Below are 17,985 nucleotides of genomic sequence, written 5' to 3'. Positions count from 1 at the left end.
AATGACTCCAGATCCCACTGGGATTCGAGATTCCTGAATTTTGGGATTCCTAGAATCCCCAAATCCCCAAAAAATCCTGAGAAAAGGGCAAAAAACCCCGAGAAAATTGGAAAGAAAATGAAGAAATTGGGACAAAACCAGAAGTTGCTCAGCGAATCTGGGCAAAAATGACTCCAGATCCTACTGGGATTTGAGATTCCCAAAATTTTGGGAATTTTGGGATTCCTAAAATCCCCAAATCCCCAAAAAATCCCCAAAAAACCCCGAGAAATTCGGAAAGAAAATGAAAAAATGGGCAAAAAAACCCCCAAATTCCCATTGTGGCTGCGGCCATGGCCGGCACCATGAGGGGGCTCCTGGAGGCCGCGGTGAGATTCCCAAAATTTGGGGAATTTGGGGAATTCTGGGCATCCCGAAAATCAAAAAAAACCCCGGGAAAATCGGCCAAAAAACCAAGAAAAACGGCCAAAAATGAGGAAATCGGCAAAAAAATCCCCAAAATCGTGAGCAAATCGGAGCTAAAATGACTCCAGATCCCACTGGGATTCGAGAGTCCCAAATTTTCAGGGATTTTGGGATTTCTAAAATCCCAGAATCCCCAAAAAATCCCCCAAAAATCCCCCCAAAACCTCGAGAAATTCGGCAAAAAATGAGGAAATCGGCAAAAAACCCACGAAAATCCTGAGCAAATCGGAGCTAAAATGACTCCAGAGCCAACTGAAATTGGAGTTTCCTAAAATTCTGGAATTTTGGGAATTTTAGGAATTTTGGGAATTTTGAAATTTGGGGAAAAAACCCCAAAAATGGCAAAAAAATGGAGGAAATCGGACAAAACCAAAGAAATCGGCAGAAAGAAACCCAATTTCCCCAGGGAATGTGAGCTAAAGTGAGTCCAGATCCCACTGGGATTTGAGATTCCTAAAATTCAGAGATCTTGGGAATTTTGGGAATTCTGGGCATCCTGAAAATAAAAAAAAAACCCCGAGAAAATCGGCCAAAAATGAGGAAATCGGCAAAAAAAACCCCAAAATCCTGAGCAAATCGGAGCTAAAATGACTCCAGATCCCACTGGGATTCGAGATTCCTGAATTTTGGGATTCCTAGAATCCCCAAATCCCCAAAAAATCCTGAGAAAAGGGCAAAAAACCCCGAGAAAATTGGAAAGAAAATGAAGAAATTGGGAAAAAACCAGAAATTGCTCAGCGAATCTGGGCAAAAATGACTCCAGATCCTACTGGGATTTGAGATTCCCAAAATTTTGGGAATTTTGGGATTCCTAAAATCCCCGAATCCCCAAAAAATCCCGAGAAAACGGCAAAAGTCCCGGGGAAAATTGGCAAAAGAAAAAATGGGAAAAAACCCCAAAATTCTCAGAAAATCGGGCTAAAATCCCCACATCCCCCTGGAATTTGCCACTCAAAATTTCCTAAAATTCCCCCAAAAAATCCCCCCAAAAATCCCCCAAAAATTCTTAAAGCTCGCCAAAATCCGGGAAAATGCCCCAAAAACCCAAAAAATCCATAAAATCCTCCCAAAATTCTGAAAAATCCCAAAAATCCCCCCAAAGCGCCCAAAAAATCCCCTCAAAAGTCTCCTAAAATCCCCCCAAAAATCCCCCCAAAAAATTCCTTAAAAAATCCCCAAAAATCCCAAAAAAATCCTTCAAAAACTCTCCCAAAAATCCCAAAAAGCCCCCAAAAATCCCCCAAAAATTCCTTAAAAGTCTCTTAAAAATCCCAAAAAATCCCCCCAAAAATGCAAAAAAATCCCTTAAAAGTCTCCTAAAAACCCCCCAAAAAATCCCCCAAAAATTCCTTAAAAGTCTCTTAAAAATCCCAAAATCCCCAAAAAATTCCTTAAAACTCTCCCAAAAATCCCCAAAAATCCCCCAAAAATCCCTTAAAACTCTCCTAAAAATCCCCAAAAATCCCCAAAAATTCCTTAAAACTCTCCTAAAAATCCCCAAAAAATCCCCAAAAAATCCCCCAAAAATTCCTCAAAACTCTCCTAAAAATCCCCAAAAAATTCCTTAAAAGTCTCCCAAAAATCCCAAAAAATCCCCCCAAAATTCCTCAAAACTCTCCTAAAAATCCCCAAAAAATCCCCCAAAAATCCTTACTCTCCTAAAAATCCCCAAAAATCCCCAAAAATTCCTTAAAACTCTCCCAAAATCCCCCAAAAATCCCCCAAAAATTCCTTAAAACTCTCCTAAAAATCCCCCCAAAAATCCCCCAAAAATCCCCTCAAAAATTCCTAAAAATCCCAAAAAATCCCCAAAAAATTCCTTAAAAGTCTCTTAAAAAACCCCCAAAAAATCCCCCAAAAAATTCCTTAAAACTCTCCTAAAAATCCCCAAAAAATCCCCAAAAAATCCCCCAAAAATTCCTTAAAACTCTCCTAAAAATCCCCAAAAAATCCCCAAAAATCCCTTAAAACTCCCAAAAATCCCCCAAAAAATTCCTTAAAAGTCTCTTAAAAATCCCAAAAAATCCCCCAAAAAATTCCTTAAAACTCTCCTAAAAATCCCCAAAAATCCCCAAAAAATCCCCCAAAAATCTCCTAAAGTCCCCAAAAATCCCAAAAAATCCCTAAAAATCCCCCAAAAATCCCCAAAAATTCCTTAAAAACTCCCCAAAAATCCCCAAAAATTCCCCAAAAATCTTCTAAAACTCTCCAAAAATCCCCCAAAAATTCCTTAAAAGTCTCTTAAAATCCCAAAAATCCCCAAAAATTCCTTAAAACTCTCCTAAAAATCCCCAAAAATCCCCAAAAAATCCCCCAAAAATTCCTTAAAACTCTCCTAAAAATCCCCAAAAAATCCCCAAAAAATCCTTAAAACTCTCTCCTCCCAAAAATCCCCAAAAATCCTTAAAAACTCTCCAAAAATCCCCAAAAAATCCCTAAAAGTCTCCTAAAAAACCCCCAAAAATCCCCAAAAAATCCCTTAAAACTCTCCTAAAAATCCCCAAAAAATCCCCAAAAATCCTTAAAAGTCTCTTAAAATCCCCAAAAAATCCCCCAAAAAATTCCTCAAAACTCTTCTAAAAATCCAAAAAAATCCCCCAAAAATTCCTTAAAACTCTCCTAAAAATCCCCAAAAAATTCCTTAAAAGTCTCCTAAAAACCCCCCAAAAAACCCCCAAAAATCCCCTAAAAATCCCCTAAAAATCCCCAAAAATCCCCAAAAAATTCCTTAAAACTCTCCCAAAAATCCCAAAAAATCCCCCAAAAAATCCCCAAAAAATTCCTTAAAACTCTCCTAAAAATCCCCAAAAATCCCCAAAAAATCCCTTAAAAGTCTCCTAAAATCCCAAAAATCCCCAAAAATCCTTAAAAGTCTTTCCCAAAATCCCCAAAAAATCCCCAAAAAATTCCTTAAAAATCTCCCAAAAATCCCAAAAAATTCCTTAAAACTCTCCTAAAAATCCCCAAAAAATCCCCCAAAAATCCCTTAAAACTCTCCTAAAAATCCCCAAAAATCCCTTAAAATCTCCTAAAAATCCCCAAAAAATTCCTTAAAACTCTCCTAAAAATCCCAAAAATCCCCCAAAAATCCTTAAAAGTCTCCCAAAATCCCAAAAAATCCCTCAAAAGTCTCCTAAAAATCCCCCAAAAATCCCCCAAAAAATCCTAACCCCCAAAATCCCCCCAAATTTCCCCTAAAATCCCCAAAAATCCTTAAAACTCCCCCACCCCCCCCCCCCCAAAGTTCCTTAAAACTCTCCTAAAACTCCCCAAAATTTTCCTTCAAGGTTTCCCTAAAACTCCCAAACCAATTTGCGGCCAAAATTCCTAAAATCCCCAAAAATGCCCAAAAATGCCGCAAAGCTCTCCTAAAATGGCCAAAAATCCGCCAAAATGCGTGACCCCGAAATTGGGAGATTTGGGGAAAATCAAAAAATTGGGCCAAAAACTTTGGGCAACTTTTGGTTCTCTCTGCATATTTTTGGGGGTTTGGGAGAAATTTGGGGGGAATTTTGGGAAGGTTTGGCAGAGGGTTTTGGAGGGAATTTGGGGAAATTTGGGGAATTTGGGGGGAATTTGGGGGAAATTGGGGACATCCAGGAGAATTTTGGGTGGGATCGCTGAACTTTGGGGGGAATTTGGGAGGATTTGGGAAATTGGGGAAATTCTCAAAAAGGAAAATTGGGGAATTTTGGGCAATTTGGGGAATTTGGGGAAGGATCCTGAAAAATCTGGGGGGTCTGGGAGAGATTTGGGGGGAAATTTGGGAGGATTTTCGGGAATTTGGGGAGGATTTTTGGAGGGAATTTGGGGAAATTTGGGGAAATTTTGGGAGGATTTGGGAGGAATTTGGAGATTTTTTGGGAATTTTTGGGTGGGATCCTGAGAAATTTGGGGGAATTTGGGAGGATTTTGGGGAAATTCTCAAAATTTGGGGAATTTGGGGAAGGATCCTGAAAAATCTGGGGGGTCTGGGAGAGATTTGGGGGCATTTTCTGGAATTTTTGGGAATTTGGGGAGGATTTTTGGGGGGAATTTTGGGGGAATTTTGAGGGAATTTGGGGAAATTTTGGGAGGATTTGGGGGGAATTTGGGAAGATTTTGTGGAATTTTGGGTGGGATCTTGGAAAAATTTGGGGGGATTTGGGATTTGGGAAAAATTTGGGGGGGGATTTTTGGGGGGAATTTTTAAAATTTGGGGAATTTTTGGGGGAATTTGGGGAAAGGGAATTTGGGGGGAATTTGGGGATTTTGGGGTGAATTTGGGATGATTTTTGTGGAATTTTGGGAAGGATCCTGAAAAATCTGGGGGTCTGGGAGAGATTTGGGGGATTTTCGGGAATTTTGGGAAATTTGGGGAGGATTTTTTGGGGGAATTTGGGGAATTTTGAGGGAATTTGGGGAAATTTTGGGAGGATTTGGGAGGAATTTGGGAAGATTTTGGGAATTTTGGGTGGGATCCTGAGAAATTTGGGGGAATTTGGGAGGATTTTGGGGAAATTCTCAAAATTTGGGGAATTTGGGAATTTGGGGAAGGATCCTGAAAAATTTGGGGGTCTGGGAGAGATTTGGGGGGATTTTCTGGAATTTTTGGGAATTTGGGGAGGATTTTTGGGGGGAATTTGGGGAATTTGAGGGAATTTGGGGAAATTTGGGGAGAATTTGGGAGGAATTTGGGAAGATTTTGGGGAAAATTTGGGTGGGATTTTGAGAAATTTGGGGGGATTTGGGAGGAAAATTTGGGGAAATTCTGGGAAATTTGGGGGATTTTGGGGAAGGATTTTGAAAAATTTTGGGAGGATTTTGGGGGGAATTTGGGGGAATTGTTTGGGGAATTTGTTTGGGAGGAGGATTTGGGGGGAATTTGGGAAGATTTTGGGGAATTTTGGGTGGGATCCTGAGAAATTTGGGGGAATTTGGGAGGATTTTGGGGAAATTCTCAAAATTTGGGGAATTTGGGGAAGGATCCTGAAAAATTTGGGGGGTCTGGGAGAGATTTGGGGGGCATTTTCTGGAATTTTTGGGAATTTGGGGAGGATTTTTTGGGGGAATTTGGGGAATTTTGAGGGAATTTGGGGAAATTTGGGGAATTTGGGGATTTTTGGGGTGAATTTGGGATGATTTTGTGGAATTTTGGGAGGGATCCTGAAAAATCTGGGGAGTCTGGGAGAGATTTGGGGGGATTTTCTGGAATTTTTGGGAATTTGGGGAGGATTTTTGGGGGGGGGGGGAATTTGGGGAATTTTGGGGAATTTGGGAGAAATTTTGGGATGGGATTTTTGGGGTGAATTTGGGATATTTTGGGGAATTTTTGGGAAGGATCCTGAAAAATTTGGGGGGGTTGGGAGAGATTTGGGGGGAAATTTTGGGAATTTTGGGAATTTGGGGAAATTTTTGGGGAAAATTTGGGGGGGAATTTGGGAGGGTTGAGGGAATTTTGGGAGGATTTGGGAGGAATTTGGGGGAAGGATTTTTTGGGGAATTTTGGGGGGAATTTTGAGAATGAAATTTGGGGAAATTTTGGGGAATTTTGGGGGAAGGATCCTGAAAAATTTGGGGAATTTGGGGGGATTTGGGGGGGATTCTGAAAATTTGGGGGTTTGGGAGAGATTTGGGAGGATTTTTTGGGGGAATTTGGGGGAGGATTTTTGGGGGAATTTGGGGGAATTTTGAGGGAATTTGGGAAATTTGTGGGGGTTTTGGGGTGAATTTGGGATGATTTTGTGGAATTTTGGGTGGGATCCTGAAAAATTTGGGGGTCTGGGAGGATTTGGGGGGATTTTCTGGAATTTTGGGGAATTTGGGGAGATTTTGGGGGGAAAATTTGGGGGGCTGGGAGATTTTGGGGGATTTTTGGAATTTTGGGGGGAATTTTGGGAGGATTTTGGGGGGAATTTTTGGGGGAATTTTGGGGAAATTTTGGTAGGATTTGGGGGGAATTTGGGAAGATTTTGTGGAATTTTGGGTGGGATCGGAATTTGGGGAAATTGTGAGATTTTGGGGAAATTTCAAAATTTGGGGAATTTGGGGGGGGAAGGATCCTGAAAAATTTGGGGGTCTGGGAGAGATTTGGGGGCATTTTCTGGAATTTTTGGGAATTTGATTTTTGGGGGGGAATTTGGGGAATTTTAGGGAATTTGGGGAAGGGGATTTGGGGATTTTTGGGGTATTTGGGATTGGGAAATTTGGTGATGTTTGGTTTTTTTTTTGTTGTTTTTTTGTTTGGATTGGTTTTTTTTGGGTTTGGGGGTTTTTTTGGGGGTGGGGGATTTTTGGGGGGAATTTGGGGAATTTTGGGAGGGACCCTGAAAAATTTGGGGGATTTTGGGGAGAAATTTTTGGAATTTTGGGGGGAATTTGGGGATTTTGGGGAAATTCTCAAAATTTGGGGAATTTGGGGAATTTGGGGAATTTTGGGAAGGATCCTGAAAAATCTGGGGGGTCTGGGAGAGATCTGCGGGGAAATTTGGGAGGATTTTCGGGAATTTTTGGGAATTTGGGGAGGATTTGGGGGGAATTTTGGGGAATTTTGGGGGAATTCGGGAAGATTTTGTGGAATTTTGGGAAGGATCCTGAAAATTTGGGGGATTTTGGGGAAAAATTTTGGGAATTTTGGGAGATTTTGGGGGGAATTTGGGAGGATTTTGAGGGAATTTGGGAGGATTTTGGGGAAATTCCCAAAATTTTGGGAATTTGGGGAAGGAGCCTGAAAAATTTGGGGGGTCTGGGAGAGATTTGGGGGGAATTTGGGGAGGTTTTTGGGGGAATGGGGGAAATCTCTACAATTCTGGGATTTTTTGGGATGAATTTCTGGAATTTTGGGGGGGAATTTGGGGGAATTTGGGTCAATTTCAATCAAAATTTGGGGATTTTTTGATGGAAAATCCTCAGAATTTTTAACAGGAATGTCCCAAATTTTTTGGGAACGTCCCAAATTCCTTTTTTTTTCCCCCAAATTCGCATTTTTCCCCCCAAATCCAGCAGGATCTGGGGATGGAGACGATTCTGGGCTGAATTTGGGTGGATTTTGGGTGGATTTGAAGCCGAAATTTGGCGTTTTTTGCTGGAAAAACCCCGGAATTTTAACAGGAATCTCCCAAATTTTTTGGGGACCATCCCAAATGTTTTGGGAATGTCCCAAATTCCCGTTTTTTCCCCCCAAATTCCAGTCCATGGCCTTCATGATCAGCGCCAACATGGACAGGGGCGACCCCGACTTCCAGATCGAGGCGGCCATCAGCAAAATCTTCGGCTCCGTGAGGAAATTTTGGGGAATTTCCCCAAATTTTGGGGAATTTTCGGGGATTTGGGGCAGCTCGGGAGGAATTCCCGAAAATTGGGGGGGAAATTTGGGGGTTTTGGGAAGAATTTTGGGATTTTTGGGGGGATTTTTGGGAGGGATTCCCAAATTTTTGGGGATTTTTATGGAATTTTTGGGGGACATTTTTGGGATTTTCCCAGTTTTGGGGGAATTTTCTGGGATTTGGGGCAGCTCGGGAGGAATTCCCAAATTCTGGGAAGGGATTCCCAAAATTTGGGGGGGAAATTTGGGGATTTTGGGAGGAATTTTGGGATTTTTGGGCGGATTTTTGGGAGGGATTCTCAAATTTTCAGGGGGGATTTTTATGGATTTTGGAGGAAAATTTTGGGATTTTCCCAAATTTTTTGCGGAATTTTTTGGGATTTGGGGCAGCTCGGGAGGAATTCACAAATTCTGGGAAGGGATTCCCAAAATTTGGGGGGGAAATTTGGGATTTTTAGGAGGAATTTGGGATTTTTGGGCGGATTTTAATGGATTTTTAGAGGGAGAATTTGGGGATTTCCCAGAAATTTTTGGGATTTTTTTTTGGGACTTGGGGGAATTTTAGGATTTTCCCCATTTTTGGGGAATTTTCTGGGATTTGGAGCAGTTTGGGAATTATTTTGATGGATTTGGGGGGAGAATTTTGGGAGGAATTTTGGAAATTCCCAAATTCTGGGAAGGGATTCCCAAATTTTTTTTTGGGGGGGGGGGGAGGGATTTTTATGGATTTGGGGGGGAAATTTTGGAATTTCCCCCAATTTTGGAGGATCCTGAGAGCTTGGAGAGGGAATTCTGGGATTTTTGGGGAATTTTGAGGGATTTTTTGGGGGGAATTCTGAGAGATTTTAACAAAAACCTCCCCAATATTTTTTGGCAAAACACAAAATTCCGGGAGGGAATTTCCCAGGAATTTCAGGATTTTTTCCCTTGGGAATTCTGGGTGGATTTTGGGGACAATTTTACCTTTTCCCCCGTTGCTTTTTAACCCCAAATTTTCCCATTTTCCCCCAAATTTTGGGGATTTTCCCCCAAATTTCCAGGAGGCCGCCTGGGCCGTGGCTGACGAGTGCATCCAGGTCATGGGGGGCATGGGCTTCATGCAGGTGAGATTTGGGGCCAAATCCCCAAATTTTGGGGTTTTTTGGGAATTTTGGGGGTTCTGGGATTCAGGGATTGGGAATTGTCGGGATTTGGGAAAAAAATCCCCAAAATTTTGGGGTTTTTTCCTGATTTTTGGTGGTTCTTTTCCCATTTTTTGGGGTTTTTTTTTCCCCAATTTTTGGGGCCAAATCCTCAAATTTTGGGTTTTTTGGGAATTTTGGGGGTTCTGGAATTCAGGGATTGGGAATTGTTGGGATTTTAGGGAAAATCCCCAAAATTTTGGGGTTTTTTCCTGATTTTTGGTGGTTTTTTTCCCATTTTTTGGGGTTTTTTCCCCAATTTTTGGGGCCAAATCCTCAAATTTTGGGGTTTTTTGGGAATTTTGGGGGTTCTGGGATTCAGGGATTGGGAATTGTTGGGATTTTAGGGAAAATTCCCAAAATTTTGGGGGTTTTTTCCTGATTTTTGGTGGTTTTTTCCCATTTTTTGGGGTTTTTTTTTCCCCAATTTTTGGGGCCAAATCCTCAAATTTTGGGGTTTTTGGGAATTTTGGGGGTTCTGGAATTCAGGGATTGGGAATTGTTGGGATTTTAGGGAAAATCCCCAAAATTTTGGGGTTTTCCCTTTTGGTTTTTTCCTGATTTTTGGTGGTTTTTTTTTCCCATTTTTGGGGGGGTTTTTTCCCCAATTTTGGGGGCCAAATCCTCAAATTTTGGGTTTTTGGGAATTTTTGGGGGTTCTGGAATTCAGGGATTGGGAATTGTTGGGATTTTAGGGAAAATCCCCAAAATTTTGGGGTTTTTTCCTGATTTTTGGTGGTTTTTTTCCCATTTTTTGGGTTTTTTTTCCCCAATTTTTGGGGCCAAATCCTCAAATTTTGGGGTTTTTTGGGAATTTTGGGGGTTCTGGGATTCAGGGATTGGGAATTGTTGGGACTTTAGGGAAAAAAATCCCCAAAATTTTGGGGTTTTTTTCCTGATTTTTGGTGGTTTTTTTCCCATTTTTTGGTTTTGGGGTTTTGTTCCTGATTTGTTTTTTCCCCAATTTTTGGGGCCAAATCCTCAAATTTTGGGGTGTTTTGGGAATTTTGGGGGTTCTGGGATTCAGGGATTGGGAATTGTTGGGATTTTAGGGAAAATCCCCAAAATTTTGGGGTTTTTTCCTGATTTTTGGTGGTTTTTTTCCCATTTTTTGGGGTTTTTTTTCCCCAATGTTTGGGGCCAAATCCTCAAATTTTGGGGTTTTTGGGAATTTTGGGGGTTCTGGAATTCAGGGATTGGGAATTGTTGGGATTTGGGGAAAATTTCCCAAAATTTTGGGGTTTTTTGGGAATTTTGGGGGTTCTGGGATTCAGGGATTGGGAATTGTTGGGATTTTAGGGAAAATTCACAAACTTTGAGGTTTTTTGGGGTTTTGGGTTCCGGATTGTTTGATGGAATTTAGGAATTCCATGTTTTTGGGGGTTTTCACATTTTTTCTTTTTTCCCCATTTTTTGGGGCCAATTCTACAAACTTTGGTTTTTTCCCCATTTTTGAGGTTTCATTTTCCATTTTTTGGGAGTTTTGGGGTTCGTGGGATTCAGGGATTGGGAATTGTTGGGATTTTTGTGGGATTTTCCAGGATTTTCTTGGGATTCCCTGGATGTTTTGAGGATATTTTGGTAATTTTTTATGCGTTTTTATGGGATCCTTTTTTATTTTTGGGGATTTTTTTTTGGTGAGATTTTGTGAGATTTTTGTGGAATTTTCTGGGAATTTTTTGGAGATTTCTGTGGGAATTTTTGGGAATTTTTTGGAGATTTTTGTAGAAATTTTTGGGGGAATTTTTGGAGATTTTTGTGGAAATTTTGGGATATTTTTTGGAGATTTTTGGAGGACTTTTGGGGGAGTTTTTGGGGGATTTTTGTGGGAATTTTTGTCAATTTTGGGGAATTTTTCGGGAATTTTTGGGGGGAGTTTTTGGGGGATTTTTGTGGGAATTTTTTTGACATTTTTGGGGGGATTTTTGCGGGAATTTTTGGGAATTCTTTGGAGATTTTTGTGGGAATTTTTTGGAGATTTTGCAGGAATTTTTGGAAATTTTGGGGGGAATTTTTGGAGATTTTTGTGGGAATATTTGTGGCAATTTTTGGGAATTTTTTGGAGATTTTTGTGGGAATTTTTGGAGGATTTTTGCAGGAATTTTTGTAGAATTTTTTGGAGATTTTTGTGGAAATTTTGGGGGGAATTTTGGAGGATTTTTGTGGGAATTTTTGGCGATTTTTGCGGGAATTTTTGGAATTTTTTTGCGATTTTTGTGGGAATTTTTGGGAGATTTTTGGCGATTTTTGTGGGAATTTTTTTGAGATATTTGTGGGAATTTTTGGGAATTTTTTGGAGATTTTTGTGGCAATTTTGGGGGGATTTTTGGGGGAATTTTTGGGAACTTTTTGGAGATTTTTGCAGGAATTTTTGGAGATTTTTGTGGGATTTTTCTGGGGATTTTTGGGGGAATTTTTGGTAATTTTTTGGAGATTTTTGTGGCAATTTTTTGAGATTTTTGTGAGAACTTTTGGGAACTTCTTTGAGATTTTTGTGGGAATTTTTGGGTGAATTTTTGGAAATTTTTGGCGATTTTTGTGGGAATTTTTGGGAGATTTTTGTGGCAATTTTTGGGAGATTTTTGTGGGATTTTTGCGGGAATTTTGGGGCATTTTTGGGAGGTTTTTCGGGATGATTTTGGGCCGCTTTGGTTCCGTGCCAGGAGCCGGGCGTGGAGCGGGTGCTGCGCGATTTGAGGATTTTCCGCATTTTCGAGGGAACCAACGACATCCTGAGGCTCTTCGTGGCCCTGCAGGGCTTCCAGGTACCCCTTAAACTGGTTTGGACTGGTTTATACTGGGAGGGACTGGTTTATATTGGTTTGGACTGGTTTATACTGGTTTATACTGGGAATGGACTGGGAGGGGTTTCAGGACATCCTGAGGCTCTTCCTGGCCCTGCAGGGCTGCCAGGGACTGGGTTATACTGGTTTGGACTGGTTTATACTGGTTTGGACTGGTTTATACTGGTTTGGACTGGTTTGGACTGGGAATGGACTGGGACAAACTGGGAGGGGACTTGGGGCAATTGGGAGGGGATTGGGATGAACTGGGAGGGACTGGGATGGACTGGGATGGACTGGGATTGAACTGGGAGGGACTGGGATGAACTGGGATGGACTGGGATGGACTGGGATTGAACTGGGAGGGACTGGGAGGGACTGGGAGGGACTGGGATGGACTGGGATTGAACTGGGAGGGACTGGGATGGACTGGGATGGACTGGGATGGACTGGGAGGGACTGGGAGGGACTGGGATGAACTGGGATGGACTGGGATGGACTGGGATGGACTGGGAGGGACTGGGGACTGGGATGGACTGGGATGGACTGGGATGAACTGGGAGGGACTGGGATGGACTGGGAGGGACTGGGAGGGACTGGGATGGACTGGGATGGACTGGGATGGACTGGGATGGACTGGGAGGAACTGGGATGAACTGGGATGGACTGGGATGGACTGGGATGGACTGGGAGGGACTGGAATTGAACTGGGATGAACTGGGATGAACTGGGATGGACTGGGATGGACTGACATGAACTGGGATGGACTGGGATGAACTGGGATGGACTGGGAGGGACTGGGAGGGACTGGAATTGAACTGGGATGAACTGGGATGAACTGGGACCCCCCATTGGGACCCCCCTGCCAATGCCGGTTCCTCCCTCCCAGTCTCCCCAGTTTGGGATTTCCCACCCAACCCCCCCCGGGATTTGGGGCTCTCGGGGCTTTTGGGGCCCCCCCGACCCCCCCCCCCCCGTTTTTAACCCTTTCAGACGCTGGGGGCGCAGCTGCGGGGGGTGCAGGCGGCGCTCAGGGACCCCCTGGGCAACGTGGGCGTCCTCACCGGGGAAGGTGCCGGCGGCGCAGGTGACCCCGGGCAACCCACCAACCCCACCCCAAAACCCCAAAACACCCCAAAACACCCAAAATTATCCCCAAAAACATCCCAAAAACATCCCAAAAACACCCCGAAATTATCCCCAAAAACATCCCAAAAACACCCCGAAAACACCCCGAAATTATCCCCAAAAACATCCCAAAAACACCCCGAAAACACCCCGAAATTATCCCCAAAAACATCCCAAAAACAAACACCGAAAACCCCAAAAACAATCAAAAACACAAAACACATCCCCAAAAACACCCAAAGTCACCCGAAATTATCCCCAAAACACAACAAAAACCCCAAAACACCAAAACCCCCCAAACATCCCAAAACCCTAAAATCACCCTGAAATATCCCCCAAAATCACCCCAAAATCACCCTGAAATCACCCCAAAACCACCCCAAAATTATCCCCAAAAACATCCCAAAAACATCCCAAACACATCCCCAAAATCACCCCAAAACCACCTCAAAATTATCCCCAAAATCGTCCCAAAGTCACACTGAAATTATCCCCAAAAACATCCCAAAAACATCCTGAAATCACCCCAAATTATCCCCAAAATCACCCCAAAATCACCCTGAAATCACCCCAAAAACATCCCAAAAACATCCCAAAACCACCCCAAAACCACCCCAAAATTATCCCCCAGATCACCCTGAAATTACCCCAAAACCACCCGAAAATTATCCTGAAATTATCCCCAAAACCACCGCAAATTATCCTGACGTTATCCTGAATTTGTCCCCAAAATCCCCTCCAAATCCACCCAAAAATTCCCTACAATCCCCCTGGATCCCCCAAAATCCCATTTTTGGTTGGTTTTTTCCCCAAAAATCCCATTTTTAGGTTTTTTTCCCAAACCCAAAATCCCATTCCCCCCTCCCCAAATCCCATTTTTACTTCGTTTTTCCCCCCAAAATCTCATTTTTGTTTGGTTTTTCCCCCCAAAAAATCCCTTTTTTTCCCCCAAAATCCCATTTTTTGTTGTTTTCCCCCCAAAATCCCATTTTTTGTTGTTTTTCCCCCAGGAAAGCCGGGCTGGGCTCGGGACTCTCCCTGCAGCACCTGGTGCACCCCGAGCTCAAGGACGGAGCCCAACAGGTGAGACCTGACCCAAAAACCCCAAAATTCACCCCCAAAACCCACAAAATCGGATTTCTGGCCCCAAAAAACCCCAAAGAGAACCAAAATCCACCAAAAAAAACCCAAAATTTCCCCCAAAATCCACCCCAAAAACCCCAAAATTCACCCCAAAAAATCCCAAATCCCTCCCTGCACCCCGAGCTCAAGGACGGAGCCCAGCAGATGAGCGCTGACACAAAAACCCCAAAATTCACCCCAAAATCCCCAGAACTCACCCCAAAAAACCCCAAAAAAACCAAAATTGGATTTCTCGCCCCAAAACCCCAAAAATTCACCCCAAAAAACCCAAAATTTCCCCCAAAAAATCCCAAATCCCTCCCTGCACCCCGAGCTCAAGGATGGAGCCCAACAGGTGAGACCTGACCCAAAAACCCCAAAATTGCCCCCGAAAAACCCCAAATTCACCCCAAAAACCCCAAAATCGGATTTCTGGCCCCAAAAAACCCCAAAGAGAACCAAAATTCACTGAAAAAACCCCAAAATTTCCCCCAAAATCCACCCCAAAAAAAACCCCAAATCCGTCCCTGCAGCCCGAGCTCAAGGACAGAGCCGAACAGGTGAGTGCTGACCCAAAAACCCCAAAATTCACCCCAAATTCACCCAAAAAACCCCCAAATCCACCCCAAAATGGGCCGAATTTTGGGTTGAATTTTGGGTGAATTTCAGTTGAATTTTGGGCTCAATTTTGGTTGAATTTTGGGCTGAATTTTGGGCTGATTTTTAGGTTAAATTGGGCTGAATTTTGGGGAAATTCTGGGCTCAGTTTTGTGGGAATTTTGGGTTGAATTTGGCTGAATTGTGGTTGAATTTTGGGTGAATTTTGAGCGGTTTGGGCTGAATTTTGGGTGAATTTTGGATGAAATTTGTCTGAATTTTGGGCTGAATTTTGGATGAAATTTGTCTGAATTTTGGGCTGACTTTTGGGCATTTTGGGCTGAATTTTGGGTTAATTGGGCTGGATTTTGGGTGAATTTTGGGTTAAATTGTGCTGAATTTTGGGCTGAATTTGGCTGAATTTTGGGCAGAATTTTGGGCATTTTTGGCTGAAGTTTTGGCTGAATTGGGCTGAATTTTGGGCTGAATTTCGGGTGACTTTGTGCTGAAGTTTGGGTGAAATTTGGGTGAAATTGGGCTGAATTTTTGGCTGAATTTTGAGTTGAATTTTGGGCTGAATTTGGCTGAATTTTGGGTGACTTTGTGCTGAAGTTTGGGCGTTTTTGGCTGAATTTTGGGTTAATTTTGGGCTGAATTTTGGGTGAAATTTGTCTGAATTTGAGCTGAATTTTGGGTTAATTTTGGGTTAAATTGTGCTGAATTTTGGGTTAAATTGGGCTGAATTTTGGGCTGAATTTTGGGTTAAATTTGGGCTGAATTTGGCTGAATTTTGGGCTGAATTTGGCTGAATTTTGGGTTGAATTTTGGGCATTTTGGGCTGAATTTTGGGTGACTTTGTGCTGAAGTTTGGGCTGAATTTTGGGTGAAATTTGGCTGAATTTGAGCTGAATTTTGGGTTAATTTTGGCTGAATTTTGGGCTGAATTTGGCTGAATTTTGGGCTGAATTTTGGGCATTTTGGCTGAATTTTGGGCTGAATTTTGGGTTAATTTTGGGTGAATTTTGGGCTGAATTTTGGGTTAATTTTGGCTGAATTTTGGGCTGAATTTGTGATTTTGGCTGAATTTTTGGGCTGAATTTTGGGCATTTTGGGCTTGAATTTTGGGCTGAATTTTGGGTTAATTTTGGCTGAATTTTGGGCTGAATTTTGGGTTAATTTTGGGTGAATTTTGGGTTGAATTTTGGGTGAATTTTGGCTGAATTTTGGGCTGAATTTGGCTGAATTTTGGGCTGAATTTTGGGCATTTTGGGTGAATTTTGGGCTGAATTTTGGGTTAATTTTGGGTGAATTTTGGGTGAATTTTGGGCTGAATTTTGGGTGAAATTTGGCTGAATTTTGAATTTTGGGTGAAATTTGGCTGAATTTTGGGTGAATTTTGGGCTGAATTTTGGGCTGAATTTTGGGTGAATTTTGGGTTAATTTTGGGTTAATTTTGGGGTGAATTTTGGGTGAATTTTGGGTGAATTTTGGGCTGAATTTGGCTGAATTTTGGGTGAATTTTGGGCATTTTGGGTGAATTTTGGGCTGAATTTTGGGTGAATTTTGGGTGAATTTTGGGCTGAATTTTGGGTTAATTTTGGGTGAATTTTGGGTTAATTTTGGCTGAATTTTGGCTGAATTTTGGGTGAATTTTGGGTGAATTTTGGGCAATTTGGGTGAATTTTGGGCTGAATTTTGGGTGAATTTTGGGTGAATTTTGGGTGAATTTTGGGTGAATTTTGGCTGAATTTTGGCTGAATTTTGGCTGAATTTTGGGCTGAATTTGGCCGTTTTTGGCTCCCCAGACCGCGCAGTGCCTGGAGCTCTTTGCCGAGACGGCCGAGGCGCTGCTCATCAAGCACGGCAAGAGGATCGTGGGTGAGATTTGGGGCAAATTCCCCCAATTTTGGGACAATCCCCAAAACTGGGAACTCGGGAGGGACCAGGGGACCCCAAAAATCCCAAATTTTGGGGCATTTTTTGGGATTTAAATTGGATTTTTTGTGGTTTTTTTCCCATTTTTGAGGAATTTTAAATCAATTTTTGGGGGTCCCCAAATGATTTGGGGGCAAATTTAGGATTTGGAGGGGGAGGGGCAGGAGATCCAAAAAATCCAAAATTTTGGGGCATTTTGGGGGATTTTGGTGGAATTTTGGTGAAATTTTGGGAATTTGGGGCTGAATTTTCCCCAAATTTTCCCATTTTGGCCGTTTTCCCCCCCAATGAGGGGGTTTGGGGGCTGGGGAAGCGCGTTTCCCAATTTTTTTGGGGTTTGGGGGTCCTGGGGATATTTCGAGTTTCAAGTTCAATTTTTGGGGTCCTGGGTGGAATTTTGGGGCATTTGGGGCAGCTTTTGGGGCATTTTGGTGGAATTTTTGGGAAGTTTTGGCCTCCAAAGGTTGAATTTTACCCAAAATTTGCCGTTTTTTGAGTTTTTTACCCCAAATTTTGAGGGATTTTGGGTCTCCTGGGGTTTTTTTTTGGGTCACCGAGTTTGATTTTGTGGTCCTGGGGTGGATTTAGGTCAAAATTTGAGGATTTTTGGGCAAAATTTGGGCAAAATTTCAGGATTTTTGGTTGAATTTTCCCCAAATTTTCCCATTTTTGACCGTTTTCCCCCCAAATTTTTGTGGGGTTTTTGGGCTCCCGGGGGTTTTTGGGGTCACTGAGTTCAATTTTAGGGGTCCTGAGTTAAATCTGGGTGGATTTAGGGGAATTTTGGTTAAAATTTGAGGCTTTTGTGCAAAATTTCTACATTTTCGGTTGATTTTTACCCAAATTTTCCCATTTTTTGAGTTTTTTACCCCAAATTTTGGGGGATTTGGCGTCTCCTGGGGGTTTTTGGTATCGCTGAGTTCGATTTTGTGGGTCCTGGATTGGATTTGGGTCAAAAATCGGTGAATTTCGGGCAAAATTTGCACAATTTTATGCAAAATTTCAGCATTTTCACTCCAATTTCCCTCAAATTTTCCCATTTTTCGCCGTTTTTCCCCCAAATTTTTTGGGCTTTTCGGGCTTTGGGGGTTTTTGGGGTCGCCGAGTTCGATTTTGGGGGTCCCAGGGAGGATTTTTGGGGTCCTGAGCCCCGAATTTGCCCCCAAACCAGACGAGCAGTTCGCCCTGAAGCGCGTGGGCCGAGTTATCGACGCATTGCGGCATGGCCGTGGTGCTGGCGCGGTAAATCGGGGAGAATTCCCGGGAGGGGTTTTGGGGAAAATGGAATCCGGGAGCTTTGGGGAATTTGGGGAATTTTGGGGAAAATTGGGGAATTTGGGGCGATTTGGTCGATTTTTGGGCATTTTTTGGGTGATTTTTGGGGGAAATTTGGGCAATTTGGGGGCATTTTTGGCTTTTTTTGATTTTTTGGGGTGATTTTTGGGATTTTGTTTGAGGCATTTTGCTGGGG

The 17,985-nt window shown here is 42.5% G+C and overlaps 1 protein-coding gene and 1 long non-coding RNA gene across 2 annotated transcripts; both read left to right on the top strand.

The window, feature by feature from the left end:
* Positions 1 to 332: 332 nt before the first annotated feature.
* Positions 333 to 13,501, top strand: LOC115916828 (very long-chain specific acyl-CoA dehydrogenase, mitochondrial-like). Its single transcript, XM_030970568.1, has 6 exons — positions 333 to 368; positions 7,635 to 7,721; positions 8,809 to 8,871; positions 11,613 to 11,714; positions 12,726 to 12,829; positions 13,492 to 13,501. Exons 1-6 carry the CDS (start codon positions 333 to 335, stop codon positions 13,499 to 13,501), a joined length of 402 nt encoding a protein of 133 aa, XP_030826428.1.
* A 366-nt stretch (positions 13,502 to 13,867) lies between these two features.
* Positions 13,868 to 17,727, top strand: LOC115916833. Its single transcript, XR_004061631.1, has 3 exons — positions 13,868 to 13,943; positions 16,385 to 16,457; positions 17,686 to 17,727. It is a non-coding gene; the product is annotated as an uncharacterized LOC115916833 (long non-coding RNA).
* The last annotated feature ends 258 nt before the right edge of the window (positions 17,728 to 17,985 follow it).

The sequence above is a fragment of the Camarhynchus parvulus genome, unplaced genomic scaffold (genome assembly GCF_901933205.1).
Source record: "Camarhynchus parvulus unplaced genomic scaffold, STF_HiC, whole genome shotgun sequence".
Lineage (NCBI taxonomy): Eukaryota > Metazoa > Chordata > Aves > Passeriformes > Thraupidae > Camarhynchus > Camarhynchus parvulus.
Note: the sequence above shows the minus strand (reverse complement) of the source record. Positions and strands in the feature narration are given on the sequence as shown.